The 27,847-nt window shown below is 32.1% G+C and overlaps 1 protein-coding gene across 1 annotated transcript in view; it reads left to right on the top strand.

Moving 5' to 3' along the window:
• The first annotated feature begins 1,251 nt into the window (after positions 1 to 1,251).
• LOC134727487 (uncharacterized) overlaps positions 1,252 to 27,847 on the top strand; it is a 55,464-nt gene continuing 28,868 nt past the window's right edge. The window contains exons 1-5 of the mRNA XM_063591868.1: positions 1,252 to 2,034; positions 11,137 to 11,224; positions 12,388 to 12,603; positions 15,907 to 16,081; positions 16,407 to 16,516. Of these exons, the coding sequence (XP_063447938.1) occupies positions 1,252 to 2,034; positions 11,137 to 11,224; positions 12,388 to 12,603; positions 15,907 to 16,081; positions 16,407 to 16,516 (1,372 nt within the window). The remainder of the gene's footprint in view (positions 2,035 to 11,136; positions 11,225 to 12,387; positions 12,604 to 15,906; positions 16,082 to 16,406; positions 16,517 to 27,847) is intronic.

Raw genomic sequence — 27,847 nt, 5'->3', positions numbered from 1 at the left:
CTTGTCTGTTTACAAGAAACACATTGTTCACAGGACCAAACTTGGCTTTGGAGCAAAGAATGGAAAGAATTTGGGGGTGGTGAAAGTTTTTGGAATTGTGGTACAAACGAATCGAGAGGTGTGGGAATTTTATTAAAAAAAGATTTTACGCTTAGCTTTGATGTCCCAATGATAGATGATAAAGGTAGAATGCAAATTGGTGAATTTAAAACTAACACTGCGGTTTACCATATTTTTAATTTGTACACCCCAAATAAGGGTTCTGAAAGGAAACATTTTTTTGAAAACTTGAAAAACTTTAAAAATGACTTATATTCAGATGATAGCACAGACCATTATAATATCTTTTTAGGAGATTTTAACTGTGCGTTAGATAGAAAGTTAGATAGGTCCCCTTCACACCAAAATGATGATACAGGCTTAAACGAGTTGAAAAATCTTCTATTGCATTTTGATTTATATGATATATGGCGATCTAAATTTCCAACAAATAGACGGTATAGTTTTCAAAGAGGCAATTCAAAATCACGAATAGATTATATTTTTTGTACGAAATCCCTTAGCTGTAAAGTTTTAAACACACGTATAATCACATTTCCTTTTAGTGATCATGACATAGTTACTTCAAAAATAAAATTAGATGACATTGAAAGAGGACCGGGATTGTGGATCATGAATCTAAATACAATTAAGAATGATGAATTTTCAAATGCATTTAAAACGTTTTGGGAAAATTGGGTTAAAAACAAGAATCGATTCAATAGCATTCAAGAGTGGTGGGATGTTACAAAATCAAAAATTAAATTTTTGACCATGGAAATTAGTCAAAAACTAAACCGTTTATCAAAACAAAATAATGTCATTGATTTAGAAAAACAGCTTGAAAAATTGAAACTTCAATTAAACGAATCAAATAAATCATGTGACAAAATTTCAGAATTAGAAAATAAAATTAAGGAATACTATACTAAAAAAACAGTCTCTGCAAAAATTAGATCAAGAACTAAATGGGCCGAAGACGGGGAAAAGTCGACAAAATACTTTTTTAATTTAGAAAAGAAAAATGGGCAGAACAAACTATGGCAACGTGTAAAAACAGAAAACGGTGAGTATAAATGTGACATTGATTCAATCTTAAATGAACAAGTAAAATTTTATACTAAACTTTTTGCCACGGAAGGGTGGGACAAAACAGCGGGCGAACAACTTTGTCAATTTATCGTAGACAAGGTAAGTAAGGAAGATCAAGAGATGTTAGATAGAGATATAAATATCTCTGAAGTAGAAAAGGTACTAAAATTACTTAAACAAAACAAATCACCTGGCGAAGATGGTATAATATCAGAATTTTATGTTTTATACTGGGATATAATAAAAGAAGATTTCTTTAGTTTATTACAAGAAATTTTTAATGATACTATATTGAGTAACTCTCAACATAAGGGGGTCTTAACCTTATTACATAAAGGAGGGGAAAGGGAAAATATAAAAAATTGGAGACCACTAACTTTACTAAATTGTGATTACAAAATTATTGCAAAGATTCTATCTGAAAGACTTAAAATAGTATTGCCTAAAATTATTCATACCGATCAGAAGGGGTTTGTTAAAGGTAGAAATATAAGCGAGGCTAACCGAATGATTCAGGACATTATAGAATATATTGACAACGAAGATGAAGAAGGAATTATATTATTTTTGGATCAACAAAAAGCTTTTGATAGGGTTGAATGGGAATGGATAGATTTTGTATTGGAGAAATTTGAATTTGGCGGGAAATTTAGAGCATGGATAAAGATGCTATTATATAATGCTACTACGTGTATCAAAACTAATGGGTTTGTATCAAGATACTTTTCTATTACTCGCTCCGCTAGGCAAGGGTGTCCAATAGCGCCTCTGTTGTATATCATACAAGCTGAACCCATGGCATGTGCAATAAGGGGTGACATTAAAATAGAAGGATTAAAATTACCAGGAGGGGGAGGGAACTTTATAGAAACCAAATTATGTATGTTTGCAGATGACACCCAGGTATTTAATAAAAATGAAAAATCTGTAGAAAATACTTTTAAAGTTTTGTCCTTATACGAAAAAGCTTCGGGTTCTAAAATAAACTATGACAAAACAAAAGGCTTACTATTAGGGGCTTCTAAAAGAAAACGATTTAAATTTGATAAAATCAAATGGATTACAGGCAATGTTAAAACTTTAGGGGTGTGCCATGGTTATGAAATAGATGACAATGATATTTGGAGAAAAATAATAGAAAAGGTTAAAAACTGTGTACATGTATGGAAAAGTAGGAAGCTTACATTTAAAGGTAAAACACTTATAGTAAAAAATATGATACTTTCTCTTTGTTCTTACGAGATCGAAATACGAGGAATTCCGGATAAATATACTAAAGAGCTAAATAATATAATTTGGAACTTTATATGGGACGGTAAAGTGAACCAGGTAGATAGAAATGTCTGTTGTTTGGACGAAATAAAAGGGGGGATGGGAATGGTAAGTATAGATACGTTTATAAAAAGCAAACAAACAAAACTAGTATATCGTTTAATTCATGAGCCATTGGAAAGCTGGAATGCGATCGGTAAGTATTGGCTTCGGAAATTTGACGAAAAATATAATGACACTTTTTTTGTATGTAAATGTTCAAGTTTAAACGGTTTAGATATGAACCAACTACCACAAATTTATCAGAAAATTATAAATACGTGGTCAGGATTTATTCAAAATGTTGAAATACTTCCCTATAAAAGTGCTATTTTAAATACGAGGTTATTTGGAAACTCTTCTATTCGTTTCAAAAATAAATCATTGTTCTACTCTTCTTTTTTAAAAAGCGGTTTCACAACTATCCAGGACATTTGGAATTTAGAAACTACAGATTTCATCAGCTGCAATGAAATTTATAAGAAGTTGATTGATCGAAGAAATTGTATTTCCGAATTTTCAAAAATTAAACAGGCAATTCCTAAAGATTTCGTGCAAATTTTGAAATCTTGCGGAAACCAGAATTTGCATCATGAAAGTAAATTAAAGATTTCAAATGACCTTGAGATCATTAATTTAAACAACAAAAAAATCAAACCATCAAAGTTAAAACTCAATTATATTCGTACGGTTTTAAATAAAGATGTATCTCCAAAATGTCAAATTAAGTGGGAGGAAATATATGGAACAAATTTACCTTGGGAAAATATGTGGTCGGGACTAAATTTTTTGAAAATTGAAAATAAAGTAAAAGAATTCCAATGGAAATCCTTGCACAATATTTTATATACTGAAGAAAGATTAAAAAAAATGAAGATATCAAATGGAAAATGCCACATTTGTCAAAATGACAATAATATAGAAACCCTGCAACACTTATTTTTCAGTTGTAGTACATCACAGTTAATTTTAAAAAACCTCCAAGAAATACTTATTAAGTCAAAAATAGGAATAAGTAATCCTTTTGGTGAAAAGGAGGTTCTATTGGGTATAAACACGAAACAACTAAAATATGATAATTTTTTAAACATAATAATCATATACTTTAAATGGACACTATGGAAAATTAGGAATTCAATAAAATTTAATAAAACGCCTAAAACACCACAAGATATTTATAAAATCTGGAAACAAAACTTGAAATATAATCTAAAATTTGTTCTTCTTTTGAAAGGCGTTGATATCATTGATAAGACAAAATTGGAGTCTGTAATAATGAGAATTTAGACCTTTTTTATACAGCTTGAGTCAAAGTACATTTTTTATGGTTTATAGTATTAGAATAATAATTGTATCAAAAACAAATGATAAAAAAAAAGTCTTAGCCTATCATGGTTATTGTAGTAAATGCACATCTTTTATGTGGGTATCTTATAATTATTTACTTACTATTTTGAAATTAAAGTGTAGAACTGTTAGATGCTTCTAACATTATATGGATATTATATTTTTTACACTAAATGTATTCCAAGGTTAAAAGTGGATAACTTTTTTTTATTGCCTTCTATTTCCCCTGGATAGATGGTTTCATTTTGTAAACAGGGACCCTTAGCCTGATCCTGGACGACTAAGGTAATTGTACACAGGAAATATTTAGAAATAAAACGTTTGTATGTCTTAAAAAAAAAAAAAAAAAAAAGATAATATACATTCTACTTAAGCCATAGCTACATTTAAGCTTTATTATCTGCCACAGATGCGCCATCATCCAAAAGACAATACAGAAATGTTCTGAAAGCAGGTGGCATAATTTCAATTGAATAATTCAGTAAAATGTTTGTAGAAAATGGATATTCGTCTGATCGGATTACAACTTTACTGTATTTCTGCTTCCGTAAAATACTAGTAGCTGCATAAAGTGCTTGCAACCAGTTTCGCAGTCACTGCTCATATCTTTAAATTCGACAGACTGTATATCATGCACAGTCATTTTAAACGGGTAATTTTCCGTCATTACGGCATTAGACCAAATAATAGAGCTACTGTATACTATTGGATATTGTACCTTGGCCTTGTTGAGGCTGTATACATGTAACTATAAATTGGCCATATATTTTTAGTTTTTGTTGAAGTTGATAATATGTTGTGTAGTTTTCTCGGCGGCGATCCTCGGGCAGAAATTAAGTCCGGTTAACTGACCAAGTAACCAGAATACGTCCTTGTGTACACCCACGTCATCTTTAATCGTCGAAATGTTAGTAAAAGCTGTTTTATGTTCAGAATTTATTAGCTCTTTACTTTCTGATTTCAAATTTTGTAGCAAATATTTAGCGATGGAAGCTTGATGCTTTAAAGATTTAATAGTAAAATTATCATGACTTCTTTTGTAAATCAGATCATTGTAGGAGATATATGTAGTTACACTCAATACAGGTTGAGTTTGCTCCTCAGAGGATACCTTATGAAGTTGTTTTACTTGCTTATAGGCTTTATACATTTGCAAAATAAACAAACAGACAAATCAGAATGACTCGTTGTAGTATTGCCCTCGTCGATATAGGAGAAGAGACTTGTCGGTAGAATTGGTACATGTAGTACAAAGTCTTTGTACAAACAAACAGAAGATAATAGGTTGTGCTTACTTTTGAAATATTGATAGCAACTCTCATGATATTTTGTATTTTCAAATGGGATGTTTTCATTTTTTTTTATATTCATCGACTGCCAGTCTTCTGTAAACTTCGTCCTACCGTTTTTCCACTGCGGCAATACAACTGTACCTTTAGTTAAGTGTTGAACCAAATAGTTTCTTTGTAGTAGAAACCTGACAGACCATGCTTCTGTGTCAATCAATGGATAGGTTTTTGCTTTTTAGCATAGGAAGGGTTTCATTGTGAACTGGACTGAAAATTTGACAAGACTCGGAAGATTTTCTACAATTTTCCGATACGATTCCTTATTTAGAAAGGGGTAAATTCTACAGAACTCAAAAACTATGTTTTACTTTGATTTGATCTTAATTTCGGACGATTTTATATATATTCAGGCTACACTGAAGTTAAAGATAGAAATAGAACCGTTTAAATATGGTTTATCGTACTCTAATAGCACTATTACGTACACGGAAATCGACTAAAATATTCAGTAAAAAACGATAACGAAATAGATAAGGGATTCCGGAAACTATATTGATTTTACCCACCATCCTGAAATTACAGAAATTCGTGATTTAAAGAAATATTGAGATAAAGTCTTGATCTTGAATGAAAAAACGATAACTGATGAGTAATTTGGTGTGTTCTTAAACAGATAGAGTGCGAAAGAACTTAATAAAAATTTAATTGTAGATCCGAAAAGGTCAGGATTATGAAAATTTTCGTACAAAATGTCAAATATTTAGGAGGAATGCAAAAGCATGCGGGCTTACAGTTGTAAATATTGTTTTTCATTATTTTAAGAATATAATTCCTTAAATTATTCTGTCTAAAAGAAGAGATACGACTGATTTCCTTTGCTTGAAAAAAATGTCGTAATTTTATAATTTTCAACTAATTTCTGAAATAAACGTCAATTTTACAAAAACTGCACCGTACGATTTTGTGACGACCGGGCAAAAATCAAAGTTTAATCATTATTCTTTCATTTTAAAAAAAAATTAGCCGTGTGTTAGGTGGGTGCATTAAAGTCCTTAACTAGACGTCTTTTTCAAATATTACACTCGCCTAAATATAAAACCATCTCTAATAGTATCTATAATAAATATAGGCGTATCAATATCCATCTTAAATTGAAAATTTCTGCTAAGTCTATCCTTAACAATAATATCAGATTGACCTACTTGATATTCAATCTAATCATTGGTCAAATTATAATCAAAACAATTATCTATTATAGGTAAAATTTATAGACAATTTAAATACTCATCTTTTAAAATTTCACTGAGGCAGGTTTGGTGGCTGATTTACTACTGTTGACATACGGACTGCTGGACATGTAGTGTGTGTAGGAACCACAAGAGTAGTCTGTTCCCTTTTTCTTTACTCTTTACCTGGTACTCCATCAACTGGTTAGCACCCTGCAACTTATCCTAGTCCACCAAATATCCAAACATCTCCGTCTCTGTATCACCAATAATTGCCGGCTCAATACATCTACTTTGTTGATTTAAAGCAGTTTAAACAGTTCTCAAAGAAATATCGGGTTCACACAGCTAGAAAAATTAACGTGACCTATCGAGTAGACCCTGTCGTGCTGAATGATTTAACCGCCAAATCATACAAACCACTCAACCTAAACGCCACCTATATGGGCAGACAATTCAGAAGAAAATAATTTCATTCTAATTCATAAAATCAACCGACTGAAATTATATTCATTTTCTTGTTTACAATTTGGAGTTTATTATTGCGTTCATTATCACTGAACTAGTATATACATTTGTTTAGGGGCCAGCCGAAGGACACCTCCGGGTGCGGGAATTTTTCGCTACATTGAAGACCTGTTGGTGACCTTCTGCTGTTCTCTGTTCTATGGTCGGGTTGTTATCTCTTTGGCACATTCCCAATTTTCATTCTCAATTTTATCTTGATTGCCTCTACTCCTTTATCGAAAAGGAACCTCAACCCTTTGGAGACTTATGGGCTGTTTGTGTACAACTTTTCGTGAAGGAATTTCTAGTTACCACCCTTGACATAGTTAAGCAATATGAGTCGAACTTTTTGATCCTCTCTGGTTCTATGCGTATTGTACTTTAGGGTTATATAAAATTGAGAATGGAAATGGGGAATGTGTCAAGGCGACAACTACCCGACCAGAGAGCAGACAACAGCCGAAAGCCACAAATGGGTCTTCAATGTAGCGAGAAACTCCCGCACCCGGACCCGCAAAAACCGAAAAAACTAAAATTAAAAATCATACAAGATAATATATATATAACTAACAAATGCCAGAGGCTCCTGACTGCGGAGGACAGAAGCAAAATTGCGACGGGGGTCAAACATGTTTTATTTTAGATTTTAACTCTCTCCCTTTATCTCTAGCTAATGCAGAAAAAAACAGACGCCCAACAATACACACAGTAAAACTGATCAATTTAAGAGAATTCCGAGTCCAATGTCAAATATGAAACAAAATAAAAAACAAAATGACAATAATACATAAATAATAACAGACTACTAGCAGTTACTGGCATGCACGCTCCCGACCTCAACTAAACTGATTGAAAGTTTATGTGTTCATTATATGAATAATCAGGCAAAATCCCTTCTGTTAGGGGTTTAGTCTATCATGAACTATATGAGAGGAACATAACCCGTCTCATGCCAACAATTCCGATGCAAAGACCCTATTAGTGAATCAATATTAAAGCCAAAATATGCAGTCCATGATTACCTGAGAACAGTATCGTATATTATATAAAGCATGTTTAAAGATTTTGTTAGCTTTTAAGGTGAATGCTGACATTTCTGTGCTTTGTAAAGAATATTACCGTGAAAGATTTGATGTGAATTACCTGAACGTATAAAATGTCTGCAGCTGGAGTTATATTTTCGAATCAACATTTTATACCGATGATGAAATTTAGTGAATGTTTTGACTAGTTTGTAATATCTAAAAACCCTGGTGTAATGATTTTTCAGTAATACATAAATTTCACTCGCTAAAATCAAATAAGCTGTTACATACACGAGCGAATCGTACAAATTGAGATTTATAGACACCATAAAATGGTGACAAGGGAATGTCACCATCTAAAAATGGATAATTAATGATAGGAAATGAAAAATCATCTCTTTTATTCCATTTGTTTTGTATTAAGCTACCCGTTAATGATATAGATGTCAAGATCGAGGAAAGGGCAGTATTCATTGTTAGTATAAGCTTTATTTAGAGTAAGTTCAACAGGATAAATGTCTTTAGTATACATACTGAAGTCGTCATTTTTTAGAGTAAATATACCATCCAAATATCTATAAGTATTGTTAAATTCATGTATCAAATGTTGTTTTGATGGGTCTTTGCTGCTTTTCGTCATAACTTGTAACTCATAACAATACAAAAAAAACCAGGTCTGCAATAAGTGGTACACAGTTAGTCCTCATTGGAATTCCCAAAACTTGACGATTTACGGAATCTCCAAAGCGAAAAAAAAATGTTATCAAGTAAAAATTCAAGGGCAGATACAGTATCAAAGCATGTCCAATTGACATAGGTCTTTTGTTTGTTGCTACTTAAAAATACCTAAATGAGTTTGAACACATGTATTCTCATTCTGACTTTTTAAATGCCCAATAAATTAGGTACGTGATTGTTTTCAAAATAAGAATATGTGGCAAAGTTGTATATAGGGCAGACAAATCAAAATTTTGAACAGATTCAAAGTTACCATTATATGCATGCAATATATCAACTACTGGCAACGAGTTTTTGACACTCCAAAAGTAATTAATTCCACTATTTTCAAAGGCCTTTTATTAATAATTTATTATATGCATTCGTTAAATGTCATGACTTTAACGGAAATACGTCATAGAAGAATTACTTGTCCTTGAAATAACATGCAATTTGAATATATGTACATCCTGGTATCAAATGATATTTTTGATCAACTACGAGTAAAATATTATCAGTTATTCTCTATGAATTTGATAACAAAATTGTTTACCGCGTCTATTTCAAACATGAACAGTTTCAATATTTAAACATGTTTACTGATTTTTCAAAAGGCAATAGGAACCTCCAAAACCTCACATAATTCTTTTTTTTTATTAAACTTTTTGCTTACTCCGCTTAACTACATGTAATGTTAAATAATGTAAAACTTTTCATAACATCATGATATTAAATCATTAGTTCAAATATTTTCATTTACATATATTTTGCATAAGATATCTAATGGATGCACAACCAACCCGCATAAATCTCCTTTCATATGCTGTCTTATCAGGAGAAATTGACACTTCTTCAATACCACATTGACGAAATTCTATATATTTTCCTTTTTATACAGATCGCAAATTAACCGAAACTAAAAAGTGGGACAACCCCATTCTGAGGGTTTCTCAAAATAATTCTTGCACCTTTTTGCTGCTTTTAACAGTTTAAAATGTTTGAAAATATCACTTCTAAAACGTGAATGGTTTTAAAATGACACAAAACCATCATAATTTTATCTTGAACACGAATTTGTAAGAATTTTATAATATTTGAATTATTAGAATAATAAGAACTAAAAACCAATTGTTCAGAAATTAGTTGAAGGTCTGTTCACAGCATTTTTTTTAGTTATTGCTTAGAAGCTACTTCCAATTCATTTAAAATAACTATTACCGTTCTAGCACATATTATTTCATACTGATTCAATAAATATATGGTTTCTATATTTGTGTTTGTAATAAAGGAGATAATTGTCAATTTATAATTCAAATAATGTTACTTCCGGTCCATATGATAGCTTAATTCATAATGATTTTTAAAATATATGGTTGCTATATACTTTTCTCTGTAATAAAGGAGGTATTCTGTACTTTCGATTTATTGTATTTATTGTAGTTTTTTTCCGGCCTCAAATGATAGGTTTATTTATGCGTATTGAAAATAAGTATAGTTTCTAGGTTCATTGAAATAAGTGCAAAAATAGCTACCTACGGTTTTCTCAGGGTCATTTCCGGTTGATTTTTTTTGTATCATGTAAAAAGTTGGAGTAATAATGAGTAAACCTTAAATTAAATCATTTCAGGGACAATAACTCCTATAAGATGTCGTTGGATTGTGTTAGACCAAATGTATAATATCTTAATCCAAATAAGGCATCAGTTTAATTATAAATATCTTTAACGTGACAGTTTAGATCAATAACCAGGAAAAGTCTAAATAAAGAATATGACCTTGACCTTTGACATTGGACTCAATTATTTTGAAAATGAACGAAGGACCTCAAATCAATTTACCTTATGTCTCTATTACTTACCTTTCATGATATACATTTGTATATCCCTTATGTCAAATACAAAAGGGAAAATAACTCTCACATGTACTTTTTGTATCGCTTTGGTCAAAATTGGACAAAACATTCCGAGGATAAAACGAGCATTTTGGTAAATTAAATGTGTGTGTCTCACTTATGGTTACAGAAGAGATGCACTTACAAGAAATCAGTGTTCGGGGAGATAACTGCTACAAAAAAAGTATTTGGTTAAGAAGGGTTAATTTCAAAAGCGCATAAACTGTTCAATATCATATATAACATTTAAGCAACACATTGTGAAACAAAATGTGTACGTGACAAATAAAAGTGGCAGAAGAAGATAAAAAAGAAAAAGGAAAACCAATAATAACCAGAAGAAAATCAACAGGTCCCTCCTCACAAAAGTAAAAAGACCTGATAAAAAATCAAGTAACATTACCCTTTCATGTAAGGTAATCTTCTCATTCAAGAACTAAAAAAAATGTTGAAATTTAAGCGTCAACTAATGGCTTTTGCTGAAAAGATTATTTCCTAGAAAAAAATGTTACGGACCCTATTGTGGGTTGTTTGACAGTTATGATAAATATATTCTATGTCGACACATATGTTTCAGTCATCATTAGCACAGTCGGTTTCATGTACAACTAACAAATTATTGTCCGAAATTATCTTCTACTTTTTTATATTATTTTTTTTTTTACTGTTTTTTTGTTTTTGTATACCTTTAGGATATTCAAAAGGATCCACGTGTAAAGGAGAAGTTTTCATTTTATTCAAAGTTCCATGGTTATGATATTCGTAATCGTTATGGTGCAGGTAAGCAGCTTAATTGCACATTATACATTATGACGTTATGTAATTTGATTCAGATGTCGAATTAAGAAATAAATATGCAAAATACCCGAATCACAATTAAATTGTAGAAAGATAATAGAATTACATGGAGTTCCTCAGACATAACACTGTTTTAATTCCATAGGACTAAATTTTAGATTTTAACATCACAGTCTTTGTTATTGTAAATATTTTGCTACGACTGCAAACATTAGGGACCTTTCTTTATTGATATAATTAAAGGCGTTTGAATTGCTATTGTTTTATTACTTTTCATTGCATTTCAATTCGAAATTATTACACCTGAGTATCAATTAAAGAAGGTCTGGGCAATTTCGAATAGAGAACAGTAAATATGTCCATTAATTGTCTGTATAACTACATGTACACTTTCTTATATGTGTAATACCACCAAATCCATAGTACGTCACTTCCGGTTGCATACAAAAAAGGTCTTAAACCATTATTCCCTTGGCAGTGGCAGGTAATAAATCTTTCAATTCATTGCAGTAAAACATTTTTGGGTCGTAAATATATATCACGTGTATTTCAAAGCACCATTTTTTTTAATTTTTTTGTTTTTTATATAATGATATGGAAACTTGAGGTTATCTTTGTACACAGGTTGAAAATAGGAAATACTTAGATGGGTTAATCTTTATTTGAAAGAAAGTTTTATTTTCAATGATGAATACAAAGCTATATTTGGTTTTCAATGCTAGCAAAAGATCACGAAATCATGAGTCAATATAACACGTTTTGGACGGTACTCTTCAGGTACAAAAACACTATTCCAGGCACGGTTCGAAAGAAAATACAATTAAAAATACACCAATTTTACAAACAAACTCTTACTCATAGCTGTTTCTATACAAAATTTGACATATCACAACAACATAATCACGTGATAAAAACGTATTGAGTCACGTAGTACATAAAATAGACGTAACAGTTATAGTAATGATTCAAAAAGGAGATATTGAACATTGTAACACGTTGATACATAAATAAAACTATAAACAACGTCAGTACCTATAATCCATACTTCAAGAACATCTTGAATTTTTGTGAAGTTGATACAGAATGTCTATCAGAATGTCTATCAACAAAGTCAAGGTATGCCAGATACATTTTTTTTTTTTTAGAAAAAGTCAAATCGGGACTTCGAGTAATGAGACCACCATCATGGAAACCACCAGATGGATACGAATATAAAGACTGTCGACTGATTGGAACCATTTTCCATGTTGCAAAATCTGGTGCTGTCAAGGTTCAGTGGGACATATCAAAAGAGATAGAGAATTGTGTTAAAAAATCGAATGGCCAATATGAGCTTCTTGTATATGACAATGCTCAGATAGGTAAGCTTTCTAATTTCTAAGAATGTAAGGCTGTGTCCGGCAGGGTTGAATGTTTAATATTTTTTTTTATGTTTTTTTTTAAATTTGCTATTCTTAGATAGGTTGAAAAGAGGCAGACCATGTGTTATAGATTAATGTTTATCTATTGTAAGTACTTCTTTGACTATTAATGACGTTAAAATACTAAATCCCTGTGATGTGTTTTGGTTTTGACTTTTAACTAGCTGTCAGTAACTGCGAGTACTCTCAAATCGTATTTTCTTGCTAATTCGACCTGTTGATACTGCTTTTTTGTTATTTTTTATTTATATGGATCTTGTCTGTACACCAGCTTTGATTATTTGTAATATCTTTAATTTTTCACTTATTCTTACAACATTTGTATAAACTTCAAGATTATAAAAAAACGGTTTTTTTCTAAAGTGAACATTGATTGGTTAAATATTTCTCAGTGATGTCCTGTGTTTGAATTTGTTTGTTAGCTTTTTGGTCATGAATTTTTGTCTCTAATATTTAATTAACTGTGCATTTGTATTCAGATATCGCAGATCAAATTTATTCATTCATTGTGTAATCATACGTTTTTTTATTGAGTTAAGTCTGCCAATTGATATTTTATCGTATGTTTTTCTATGTTGTGATGTTATGCTATTGTTCCAGAAAAAGGGAGAAGGTTTTGATCCATTAAAACGTTTAATCCCGCTGCAAATGTTTGCACCTGACCTAAGTCAGGAATCTGATGTACAGTAGTTGTCGTTTGTTTATGTAATATATACGGGTTTCTCGTTTCTCGTTTTGTTCATATAGATTAGACCGTTGGTTTTCCCGTTTGAATGGTTTTACACTAGTAATTGTGGGGCCCTTTATAGCTTGTTGTTTGGTGTGAGCCAAAGCTCCGTGTTGAACGCCGTACTTTAACATATAATGGTTTTCTTTTAAAATTGTTATTTAGATGGAGAGTTGTCTCATTGGCACTCACACCACATCTTCCTATATCTATTAGTAAATAATTATTTGTAAAATTGATGAGTATTTCGAGTTGAAAAGAAATGAGTCATTTCCTTGTTCAACAAATACACCGATTATCTTAAACCAATGCCAAACTAATTTGAAAGCACTAGTATCCCCCTAACCTGGGATAGCAGTGTAACAGGACAACCAAGGATCAAACTATAAAAATTGGATAAAAATGGCTTAACTCATCACATGAATACATATCAGGAATACATCTACATGGACGTGTCAGGAAACTTATTCGTATCCACAAGAAGACACTTCACACAGTTATGAGAGTACTTACAGTTACGTACTGACAGCTATTTCGTCCTCAATGCTCTTCAATTTTGTATTTGTTTGGCTTTTAACTACTTTGATCTGAGCGTCACTGATGAGTATCATGTAGACGAAACGCGCGTCTGGCGTATAAAATTATAATCCTCGTACTTTTGATAACTATTTATACCACTGGGTCGATGCCACTGCTGGTGGACGTTTTGTCCCCGAGGGTATCACCAGCCCAGTGGTCAGCACTTCGGTGTTGACATGAATATCAATTATATGGTCATATTATAAATTTTCTGTTGACAAAACTTTAATTTTTTTGAAAAACTAAGGATTTTCTTACCCCAGGAGTAGATTACCTAAACGTATTTGGCACAATTTTTTGGAATGTTTGGTCCTCAATGCTCTTCAATTTTGTATTTGTTTGGCTTTTGAACTACTTTGATCTGGGCGTCACTGATGAGTCTTATGTAGACGAAACGCGCGTTTGGCATATAAAATTATAATCCTGGTACTTTTGATAACTACTATCAACGTCAATAACAACAGAAAAAAAACAAAATATCAATCAGTTCATATTTGACATGTAATTGATTTATTGTAAAGACGTTATTAACAGTAAAACAACAGCTATGGTTAATCTGATAAAGTACTGCATAATGTCCACATGCTTTTTGTCGATTAAACATGTTAAAGTTATTATACATGGTTGAACACAATTGCAATGAGCTGAAATAAAAGTAAAATCACAAAAATACTGAATACCGAGAAAAATTCATAAAGACAAAGACACAATCTAAGACAAAATCAAAATCTCAAACACATCAAACGAATGGATAACAACTGTCATATTCCTCATAATGTCATATTGTTCTTCCTTATTAGACATCTTTTTACTGAAAGTCGTCAAAATAAGACGAATGAATTTTAAATTCGTAAGGATTCCGTGGAACCCTGTGTCTTGCCTACTTTTGCTGTAAACGGTGGCTCAACAAAACGAAGACAAAAACCAATACAAATATTACTCTCGATACTATCTTTCGATTGTAAGAAGTTTCTGTCCAAGTTTGGTGAAAATCCAGGATGGTTTATGAATCTAAAAAGTGTTGTTAAAGCTTTAACTACAAACTTTATATAATGTTAACTGGAAGAAAAACTAAGTCCATTTATTAGTAAAATACGTATAAGCAGGAACAATATTTTAACAAAATTTCCTTCTAGATACTTCCTGTTGATCTTAAACAAGATTCTGTCCAACTATGGTACGAACAAAATTTCCTTTTTGATACTAGCTTTTGATCATAAACAAGATTCTTTCCAATTACGGTACAATTCCAGGATAGTTCAGGAAAGTTATTCAAATTTAATTAAAACGTAAACCATAGAGTGCACTGAATGTAATGTAAAATCTAAGTCCATTTAAAGTAAAATTGTTTTTTTATAAATTTTCTTCTGACTGAAATAACAAGAAAAACAGTGTTTAGGGAGAAAATAATTAAACAGGGTCAATTTCAAAAGCGTATTTGCTTTCAATATCATATACAAAATGTCTAAGCGACATCTTGCGAAATAAACAACCAGCAAAGGAAACAATTCGGTGGAAAAAAAATATCAGATCAAAAGTGATAGGTCTTGTCACGTTAAAGTGGGAAGTCCTAATCAACAGACACACACAGTAGGTATTTCCATTAATTAGAAAAAGAAATTCCTTAATAAACAAGGGAAAAACAGTAAGATCTTTCCATAGAGAAAGTCAAGAACTTAATAATCAGACGAAAGCAAAAGGTTTTCCATGTAAAGGAGGTGGAAGGACCTATTAAATAAAAAAAAACATAACAATAGCATATGTTAGCTACACATGGTTAGCTTATAACAACTTAAACATTGACTATAATCTGTTCAATGCGTAGGAAGTCTAAGCTGTTCTATCTGTAATTTTAAATTTCTTTTAAATATATAAGAAGTAACTGCGTCTTCATAACATTTTGTTACAGATTAATGTCTTTTATTTATTCCGAGTAGGTGTGACTCATTCACATGTACAGTGTGATGGGTGCAGCGAATATCCTTTAAGAGGAATAAGATGGAAATGTGTGAATTGTCCAGACTTTGACCTGTGCAGCAGTTGTTATATGAATGATGAACACGATATTAATGGTCATATATTTAAAAGAATCCAAAGCGAAAATGCAAAAGGGTGAGTGTAATGTTTTTTACAATTAAAATAGTCGATTAAAGAAGTGTGCTGCACTATGTACTCTTATTGTGTCATTTTCCTAGTACCAGTGTGACAAGCTGGACACAAAAATAACGGATTTCAAATTAGTAAGACGGTTGGGTCTCCATATATACACATCATCGTAAATAATACACATTGACCAAACGATATATGATCAAGCATAACAAAAGTCTGGGTGATGTGCATATTGAAATAGAGACAAACTCGTACAAATGTATTGTTTTTGTTTGTAAAGTCTGGAATGGATAACTAATGAATGATGAAACCTAAAACTTGTTTATAGTGTACAGATGATGTCGAGAATCAGGGAAGATTGTTTTGAAGACATGACGGCTGCAATTGGAATTACAGAAGGCACAACAGTTCAACTTCGAAGTGACGATTCATGTGTGGGTAAGACACGGTTTTTCAAAATAGAGATAAAGTCAAAAGTGTCATTACTTTGCATATTATTAGATTATAGGCGTCCGCTTTTAAGGGCAAATATGAGCATTTTTCTTGCATTATTTCGTGTAACATCGACTGTATATTTTCCAACAAATGATTCATGTTTACACACTTGAATAACATATCCAAACGTAGAATGTTTCAATCTCATGACATCTTGTGATTAAATTTTTAAAAATTGAGAATGGAATTAGACATGTTAGATGACACTTCGATTAACGTGTATCCCAATAATATAAATGAACCCATCCTGAAACTCATATTATTCTATCATTTTGGATGACCAATTTGAAATCTGAGAGCTGCATAAGAAGAACAGTTTTACAAAGAATTGTCTTACTTAAAACTGTTATTATCATCGCTATTAATCATGCTTAATATTCTAATGGGTTTTTTTGTTGTTGAAAAAATCAGACATGCAGTCTCGTAAGAGAAGATCCGTTTGTATTCGCCGATTGTAATGGAAATTGACAATGTTTCAAGGGACAACATTCCGTTCTACATGGCCCTAAAAGCAGAAAACTGCCCTTGGCCACAAATGTATCTTCATCATAGTGAGAAGATCAGGCACCCTGAGGTGGGCTTCAGCTAGCCTCTTAGCACAATTGTGAACTTGTTCAATAAAAATGGACATCACACTATAATCTGAAACATATAAATGAACAAAAATTATAAAAAAAAACATACGAATAACAAATATTAGAACTTTTTTATATAGACATGCGCAGACAATACTGATTAAAGTGAATCTATATGCTCTGCGAATGCATTATATTTATAACGTGTTGTTTTAATTTTTTTTTGTATAGTTACCAAAAGTTAATAGATCTGTATCTTTAGCATTTTGTATGCGCAAACATGCATTCATAAACGTATAATTGAGCGTCAATATATACATGTAAATCAAAACAAATAATTGTGTTAGTTGAATAGAATGGTTTGGATAAACCTGTTTTTCATCTTCTATTTTTAGTCAATCAGGTTCAAGAGTACGTAGCTGATGCATTCATAATCATTTTCTCTGCTTTCTACTTTGGGTGTACCAACTTAAGGTACCTCTTTTATTTCAAACGCTATAATCTCTAATGTATGCCCTGTCCTTATGAGGTGTCTCGTGAGAAGGTAGTTTCGTTTTTAGTTATAAAATGATTCGAAGTGAACCACAATCTTCAAAACCATATTGAAGACCTGTACTTTTAAACTGGAAAAAATGATTATGTTTTCTTCGATGGCTGCAATGTTGAACCTCAGAGTCTTATAACAAGCATTCATTTTCTCGTAGTGGATTCCCAACGAATTTGTGTGGGAACTTTGAACGACAATTTGACAATGTTTACGGCAGTTTTAAGTTTACTTTTGTCATTATCTTTACAAATGAACATCTCAAATAATAAATAAAATGTCTCACCTTATCATAAGATAGATTTATATCCTTTTTTAAACCACTTTTCAAACTGTCCCCCCTCATTTCAAATTAGCAAGCGGTTCAAGTGCGAGAATTTCCGCAAGTCTTTCCGAATGTTAATCAGTTGTACATATTTCAGAATATTCCTTGGAAAACGAATTTTGTTTTGACTTAAAGATGATAATTAATGATGAAATGATGCAAATTAATTCTAATATTCTCATCAAAAGAAAAGGAAGCTTACCATCAAATCTTTCTTAACCCTTAAGAGGCGACCATTAAGTATTCATAAAAAGGTAAAGGATGATAGTATAAATGAATACTATGTCCCGATACTAACAGGAATTACACGGTGATAATTTATACAAAGAGTTATTGAAAAAAAATAATAGCTGAGTAATGAAAATAATGGTTAAAGCTGGAAATGGTGACAATTATTACTTATTTTCCAACTTCTTTTGGTTCAAACGAAAATGAATTATTGTATATACTAGACTATATAATTACTATATACCTCGGCCCAATCTGTTTCTTATCTCATTCATAATATAAATAACTAAAACACTAGTTTAAGAACTTGTCAGGAACGAAAACCATTTTTTTTTTAAATATAATATAAAATAATTGCAATACATGTTTATCCAATGATAACAAATAACAAAAGTTTGTAATTGTGCAAATACAATCCACATCACAGAATAAGTCCTCTGTTTAAATAAACTAAAAAAGGTTGTCTAACTAACAAAAACTACATGTGTACATGCGAATGGTCAACGCCCTTATCGATAATTTCAAATCGAGTCCACCGTATTTAAATACATTCGGGTTCATAAAACCTGTTACAATTCTATTGTTATATTAATAGAATTATCATACGATAAACTTCTTCCGCCACGTACATAAATATATTTATTTTCTAAATTCTCTTCGTTCAAATGAACATAAATTATTTATATACTAGACTATATAATTTTTATATACCTCGGCCCAATCTGTTTCTTATCTCATTCATAATATGAATAACTAATAATTAAAACACTAGTTTTCGGTGTTGACATGAATATCAATTATATGGTCATTTTTATAAATTTTCTGTTTACAAAACTTTGAATTTTTCGAAAAAACTAAGGATTTTCTTACCCCAGGAGTAGATTACCTTAGCCATATTTGGCACAACTTGTTGGAATTTTGGATCCTCAATGCTCTTCAACTTTGTATTTATTTGGCTTTTTAACTATTTTGATCTGAGCGTCACTGATGAGTCTTATGTAGACGAAACGCGCGTCTGGCGTAAAAAATTATAATCCTGGTACTTTTGATAACTATTTACACCACTGGGTCGATGCCACTGCTGGTGGACGTTTCGTCCCCGAAGGTATCACCAGCCCAGTAGTCAGCACTTCGGTGTTGACATGAATATCAATTATATGGTCATTTTTCTAAATTTTCTGTTTACAAAACTTTGAATTTTTCGAAAAAACTAAGGATTTTCTTACCCCAGGAGTAGATTACCTTAGCCATATTTGGCACAACTTTTTGGAATTTTGGATCCTCAATGCTCTTCAACTTTGTATTTATTTGGCTTTTTAACTATTTTGATCTGAGCGTCACTGATGAGTCTTATGTAGACGAAACGCGCGTCTGGCGTAAAAAATTATAATCCTGGTACTTTTGATAACTATTAGAACTTGTCAGGCACGATGACCATTCTCGATAGTACAAAAGAAAGAAATTGCAGTCATAATTCTTATAAACCTAAATATTTTGAAACTAATAAGCGTTTTTTTTCAAATTGTCGCTTATGTAACTGTAATTCGCAATATCAGATTTCCACCTTCCGTCAATCTTTAATAATCTGTCCGAGACACCAGAGTTACTAGCGGCTGAGCAACCGCCTGCCCTAAAACTATGATTACCAAAATTATTTGCGTTTAAACCTATATCCGATAGAGCCCCTGTTACAATCTCTCTAGTCCTAGTAAAAGATAGTTGTATATTCTTTTTTCTCAGCTTACAGTTGTTTGTACTTTTACAATACGATAAAGCTTTATCTAAATAATCACTTAAAATGTTAACAGGACAGTGTGCTTGATCAGGTTTAAAACGTTTTTTCCCTTTCTGTAACAATCTGTTTTGCTACTCTCAATTTAGATATCGATATGATCATTTCCGAATGTTATATTCTTAGCTCTAATCTGGCATAATTCACTGTACCCTAAAAATCCTGAATAAGCCAGAAAACACATAGCTAATAATCTAAGATTTTTTAATGAACTATTTCTACCGCCAAATTTCTTAAAAAGACTGAGCATGATGTTTGCATTCATCGGTTCTTTTTTCTGAATAGGCCTATTAAGCTTTCTTTTAGATGCCTTCACAATACAATGTCCGAGGCGCGTGGGTCTTCAAACCAAGCTAGATTGTGAGCCCACTTTTTAGCGTAACATGCAGCTTCTATAGTACTGTAGTGTTTTGCACTTTGCATTATATATTGAAGATATAAACTGACATAAATTTCTTTGGCAGGAAGGACAGACTTGTTAATATCGAAGGTATGAGGACCTCAGAGGTTGTATAAAAACTGAAAGTACTCTGAAGAAATACCCCAGTCATCAATATCTATAATTCGACTTAATAAATCAGCCTGCCCGTTCTCTTTTCTGGGTAACCAGATAACGTGTAATGTAATGCTTTCAAGTAAACAACACCTATAAATTTCTAAGGACAACTGTTGTAACTCTTGTACTTTGCTAGCTTTATTTATGATGCTAACAGCATTTTTGTTATCTGTGTGAAAAGTCACGATACTGTTTGTAAGAGTTTTGAAAATGCACTGACACATAACTGAATGCTTTCACTTTTCGCCAAGTAGAACTCCTACCTCGCTCAGTTTCTAACCACATTTTGTGCAAAATTTCTGTTGAATTTTGTATGAAACCAGCAGCGCCCGTATCGCTAGCATCTGTGAAAACATGAAAATTTGAAATGTTCTTTACCAGATCAACCGCCTTTAATAAAGACAAATTATCTCTCCAGAAAATAAGCTCATTGATACAATCAGGATACTTGCCGATGTTTACATATTGATCCCAATAGTCTCTTATATTCATGACTGAAAAAATGTTTCTTGTCATGATCTGGGAAACATTACCTACTGCTAGTGTTAAAGCAATTAACTTACCACAGATTTTGACCAACTGTCATACCTTTACCCTGTAACTAGAATTTAGCATAAAAGCTACCAAATTCAATATATCATCTATTTTTCTTTGAGGAATTTGCAATTTGCAAGAAACTAAATTCCACGAAAAACCTAACCACTCAACGTGCTGTGAAGGTAACCATACACACTTGTCTTTGTTTGACACAAAACCAGAAGCAATCCAGTCTGTTTTGATTCCTCGAGCGTGCTTTTCACATAGTTCATAACTAACTTCGACCCCAAAACCATCATCTAAATAAACAGCTACCTTTATGCTAGATTTACGCCAGTGCTTTACCAATTGTCTCACAGTTTTAGTAAATATATACCCGCTTGAACTTAAACCAAATGGCAAATGAGAAAAAACATAAAATTCTCCTTTCCACGAAAACCCTAAATACTTTTGATGTTGTTCAAAAATGTTTAAGGGGTGATATCCCAACTTTAAATCAAAGACAAATCCGTAACAATTAAAAGAAACATATTGTAATAAAGTTTTCCAATCTTCGAATTTGACTTTGTTTACAATCACCTGTTTATTCACATCTCTTAAATCTAAAATCAATCTATGTTTACCTTTACCGTGAACTGAAACTGTTAGAGTGTTAACAACGTGTGGCATAATTGATACACGTTCTGCTAAACCGCCCGACACAAGCTCTTTAATTGCACTTGAAACAAATTCTAAATGCTCTCACGCAGATTTGTTATTTTTGGGATACATATTTTCAGGCTCTTTTAACAAAGGTATTTTGTAACCATTTTCAATAATATCAACAATAAAACTAGAAGCGTTAATACTTTTCCAAAAGTTTACAGAATTTTTAGCCTGTCTTTAACAAAAATATCTGAACAACCTTTTTCATATTCAAAATTAGTTTTATAAACATCTTGTACCTGTAAATTCTCGGTATGAGCGCTGAAATACTTATGGAGTTCCCCTGGGAGCTCTAAATCCAGCCTTGTTGTCTTTTTTGCAGTCGGATGCCCAATGTCCAAATAATCCACACCTGAAACACATATCTCCTTCCCTGGACCTTTTGACCTGGTTTCCGTAACCAGGTCTGCTCCCGCGGATGCTTCAGCTGGTCTTGTTCGTACATTCTGATTCTTGTCTGCAGATTTAACGGACTGTAACTTTTTCACCGCCCGGGTATCAGCTGCCCTTATCTTCTTTTCATCCTCGAAATCGCTGACTATATCATCGGACAAATATTCTTACATGTACGGTCTTCCACCCTCCCTCCGACTTGTCAGCAATTCTTATAAGCTTGTTTCTTTTCTTTAGCGTGTTTAGAGCCTCATTTAAGTAGTTACCGCTTTATCCGACTTGTTTCTCCCTAGATAATCCAACGCACTCTGTACCAAATCCTGTAAATCTACGTTCAGCTCGTACTGGACCTGATGACCTTTGAATTTGAACGTATTTTCAGCCTTTTCAACCTTTTTATCCAAAGTATGCGTGGTATCTGTGAAAGATGTTTTAATACCAGACAGTCTAGTATCCATATAAGTCTTGAGAAGCGAAAATAAGTCAGCATTAGACATTTCATGCAAATTTTTAGTAGACGTACCTTGTTCTCTCGCTAAATCTAAGGTTTCCTCCTCCATATCAGACATTGTCAAAGTCTACGGCAATACAGGTTTAACTAACAAAAAATACGTGTGTACATGCGAATGGTCAACGCCCTAATCGATATTTTCAAATCGAGTCCACCGTATTTAAATACACTCGATACAATTCTTCCGCCACGTACATAAATATATATACATGAATAAGGTAGTTGGTTTTCTCGATTTACTTTCTTTACAGATTTTTTTTTTCATGTTGGGGACTTGCCATTTAAACGGGGTTTTTCATGATGGCCATATAAAACGCCGGTTTTTTTTCTCTCATGGAAGGCCATGTGGTATAAACTGCTTACATCAACTTCATTTCAACTCTTGTTAATGTAACATTATTTTGTCTCATTGGCTTCCATACCACATCTCCCTGCAATTTTAATTAGGGTTAATTTCATAATGCTTGAAGAGTAAAGCTTTGGTCCGCTTGCTTGCTTTGTTTGTATAAATTTCTACCTATGCTTTGTAAAAAATATTCACATATTAATACAATATATATCTATTTATAGTTATACAGTTAATGCATAGCTCACCGGAAATACTAGTAAGCAGTCTTGGGTCAAATGTAAATCAATAAACGGTAAAATGTGATTCTATAAGTATTTTGTTATTAAAAACTGATTCAAAGGATATGAATATTACAGGAATTACGCAAACCAATATAAGTTTGCATTTATGTATTACAATATCTTTCATGTTTCTTGTGCTGTTAATCTGGCTGCCACTTTTCCCTTTCTTATTCTTATTATAAACGTCTTCATGTACTTCATTTTCTTCTTATCATATTCACACAATAATATTATTCTAAGCCCTTCAATGAGACATCGCATGTAACAAAAGTTAAGGTAAAATTGCGAGATCAACATATGCATGAAAAGTTTAAATATCAAATGTCCAAAATCAGTGTTGTCCTATTATATTGGCAAGAAGCTGGCAGATGCGCTAGGGATGGATTCATGTTTTTTTTATTAGGATAACTTAACTTTGTCGCTAAAGACTACCGGCAAATATATAAGCGATATCATAAAAAGCACTTGCACTTGTTTTAGATGTTAAATTGTAAATGCATTGACCGTAGACAACTTGATAGAAGATATATCAGATAGAAAGAAAGGCGAATGGTGCGCTTTGTAGCACTTTCGGTGTACTTCCTGTTAATGATGTGCACAGTGTTTATAAAAACTGTACTTGCCGAGAAAGAAGCAAATTTAGTGTTAAAGATTTTCTACAAACACCGAGAGATTAAAATTGCATTCTTACTTGAACTTTCTTCTCTAACAACTTGCTATTATTCTTTGTAACAACTCGATTTTTGCAATACAAATATTGCCTCGCCAGCTATTATTTATTTCTATTAATACATACAAGAAAACGTTTGCTGAATGAGAATTGGCTCGCTCACTACCGTTGTGTGAACTCGTATTTTGAAAGATATTTATCTACTCATGAGAATTGACTCGCTCACTGTTGTATGAAATCGTAATTTGAAGGATCAACGCCTCGCCCGCTCTCACAACTCGCAATTGATTTATATTTATTCTTAGCAGCTTGGACAAGATAACTGGTTTGCTCACTCCGTTGTATGAACTCATATTTTAAAGGACATGTATGGCCCGCTCTCACAACTTGAAATTAATATCTTGTGATGCTTAACAACTTACTAATGAAATATTTGGTGAATTAGAATAGCTCACCTCTGTTTTATGAACCTGTACGTGGAAAATCGTGTATTGCCACGCTCGCTCTCACATTGATGCACTCTCATGGATAATTTCAACTTCATACCGTTAGCAGCTAGTAAATTTCAGGAACATTTTAACTCGTATTTCCAGGGAAATTCATCGCATCACCCGTTCTATTGACTAGTGAACATTTATTTGGTGAATTTGGCTCGCACGCCTCCGTAACATGGACTAATATTTCCTAAGACATTTATAACCTCGCCTATTCTCACAACTCGCCCATGATTTCTGTTGCTGCTCAATTTTGAAAATAAAAAATTGACAGTTATGTTATGAAATTGTAACGACAAACTAAATTTCACCGAAGATTGATTGACTAGCCTTCAAGAATTATTGGATACGAACTGACTCGCTTAATGTATACGTTATACCTACAATTTATGTTTAAACATATTTTTTTACTAATCTGTTGTATTTTGGACATTCCTAATCTGTTGTATTTTGAACATTCTTCTTTCAACTGTAAATAAAAAAACTTATACCGGGTTTTTTTCCGGGAAGGGGGGGGGGGGGAAATATAAAAATAGAACCCACATTTTTCTATGCTTTATGATTTTTGCCGATTGTTCTGTATTCTGTTAACCCCATTGGTATTCCCTCACCACCGTTTATGATTATTTCAATAATTGCATGACACTATTACAGTAATTGGTCGTGTTTTCGTACGTTGTTCTATACTGATTATAAATATTATCATCAAATTTGTTTCGTTCACAAAATCCTTAAAATAAAGAATTGGCACATACTTTTGAAATAAATGGCGTGAAGAAAATTGTTTGTCAACTGAGGATAAAAGTGTGGGATTAGGAACATTATTTAAAACTATTAATGCGGTAAGAAGTTACTTTCATTCATATTTAGGTTGTTCCTAATAATTTTATTTGTTTTGGCAGTGGATAATTAATCTTAATTTTTGCTACGAGAAAAAATTACAAATTTTATAAGACTCTGAGGTTCATCATTGATAGTAAAAAAAACATATCCGATAAAAACGTTGAATGTTAATTATCTGAACAATAGTACAATAGTACAAATGACACAACATAGAAAACTAGAGGTGATCTCCCCTAGTTTTCTATGTTGTGTCATTTGTACTATTGTACTATTGTTTGTCTTTTACATTAGAAGCCATGGCGGTGTCAGTTTATTTTTGTCGATTTTGACTGTCTCTCTGGTATTTTTCGTCCCTCTTTTGAAACTAATTTGTTTTGTGAAATATTGTGTGAATATATAAGATATGACAACTATATTTATTACACTCACTAGTTACATTCTTAGGATATATGATTTAATTTATTAACTGCATAATTTTGTTTTCAAACTGCCTCACGCCGAGATAGATCGCATACTTATTGTTGCTATATTAGGACACAATATATATATCTCTATGTGAGCGGAATAGATATAAAATCTTAGGCAATAAGTTAATGCTATGCATTAAATAAAGGCAACAGTAGTATACCGCTGTTCAAAACTCATAAATTCATGGACAAAAAACTAAATCGGGGTAACAAACCAAAACCGAGGGAAACGCATTAAATATAAGAGGAGAACAACGACACAACACCGAAACGCAACACATTAAGATATTTCCTCAATTATAATGAGGGTTATTCAACATATTGCTTACAATCATTTCAGGTAATAACTGAACTTGAAGATTTGTATTAAGGCCTTAACAGGTTGCATTTCTGTAAATATTGACAATTCCATTTCCAATAGGAACTCTTTTTACGGCTAAAACTTTACCAATTTTACTATGAAGTTTTGAAAAAAATCTTATCCTAGAATTAAAAGTTCATATGCACCACAATTTTGTGTCTCTGTCTCCAGTCCACATCTTACTGTATGCCAATTTGTCAATTAAAGAACACATTTTCTGCCTCAAATTGTCAATTTAGAATTCTTGTCACAACAGTATTGTCTGTAACCATATATCTGACACAATTTAGCTAATATAAATACTAGAAGTGTTAAAACAAAGCCATATTTGCAATTTTAATTTCTTTAAAATCTGTGAAATAAAGCAAATTTGGTTTAATTCTGAATGTTCCCCTTTTTTCACTCTATATAAGTTGCATTTCTGTTAATATTGACAATGCAATTCCCATAGGAACTCCTTTTACGGCTTAAACTGTACCACTATTACTATGAAGTTTTGAAAAAAATCATATCCTAGAATTGAAAGTTCATATGCACCACAATATTTTTCAAAGGTCAAAATATAGAGCTGTTCGGCATATTTTCAACAATTATATGGCCTGAACTTCTGAGAATTTAAACTAACAGTAATGTTCTTAACTACCCCTACCTCGAATGAAAGGTTATCACATATTTCAATGTAAACAATATGCTCATGTTTATTTACTGGTAACATGCCAAAGTTATGTCTCTGTGAACACAGAGAGCATAACTGGGAACCAGTATAAATGTAAACAAAATTAATTTTCTATGAATATTCAAGATCTCACCAAAAGTGGCGTGTTTGAGAAACAGCTGTATTCACAAAGTGCACTCTATAGATGATTATATGGTATGAGGGTTTTTCTTTGCTGAAAGCTATAGTGCTGGCTATATTTGCTTACATATTTTTTTTCGAAATTACGTGGTAAGTTGTCTCACTAACTAATATACCACATCTCAATATTTATTTAATCAGACCATGTTGATAGAGACCGTACGATTTGATCAACTAAGTAGTGATTCTGCAAAATACCCCCCTCCCCCCCCCCCCCCCCAAAAAAAAACACAAAAAAACACGAGCACCAAGACAACAGAAAAAACATCTGTCATATTCCTGACATGGCACAGGCATGATTGATTTAACATAGTTTAACAGCTGGCTTATGATTTCAATTGTATGCCAGTGGCATACAATTCTATTATATTGACAACAGTAATGTTTGAGCAAAACAAACAGACATTTAGTAAACTAGATGCTCTCAAGAGTCTCTGTCGCTTACCTGTATATACTGATGCTTTGGAACTCATGTAAAATAAGGTTAAAATCATAATTTATAGTATAAGATATCATTACATACTATAATACTTTATAAGATAATAGCTAAAAACTGCAAAAATGTCCATAAAATTACTAACTAAGGGGCAGCAACCTAAGCTATTGTGTTAAATCTAAATCACATAAAAAGTTATAACAATTTCAACAATGATGAACACAATGACAAATACAAACTATATAGACAAAGTAAATAAGCGAAAACGAAAGACAAGAATACAACAATGTCGATATATATATTTCTTCCGATTCAGGGGAAAAAATTGTCTACGATTTTGATATTAATGAA

Source organism: Mytilus trossulus, chromosome 8, assembly GCF_036588685.1.
Source record: "Mytilus trossulus isolate FHL-02 chromosome 8, PNRI_Mtr1.1.1.hap1, whole genome shotgun sequence".
Lineage (NCBI taxonomy): Eukaryota > Metazoa > Mollusca > Bivalvia > Mytilida > Mytilidae > Mytilus > Mytilus trossulus.
The sequence above is the reverse complement of the archived record's forward strand: the minus strand, read 5'-3'. Positions and strand labels throughout refer to the sequence as shown.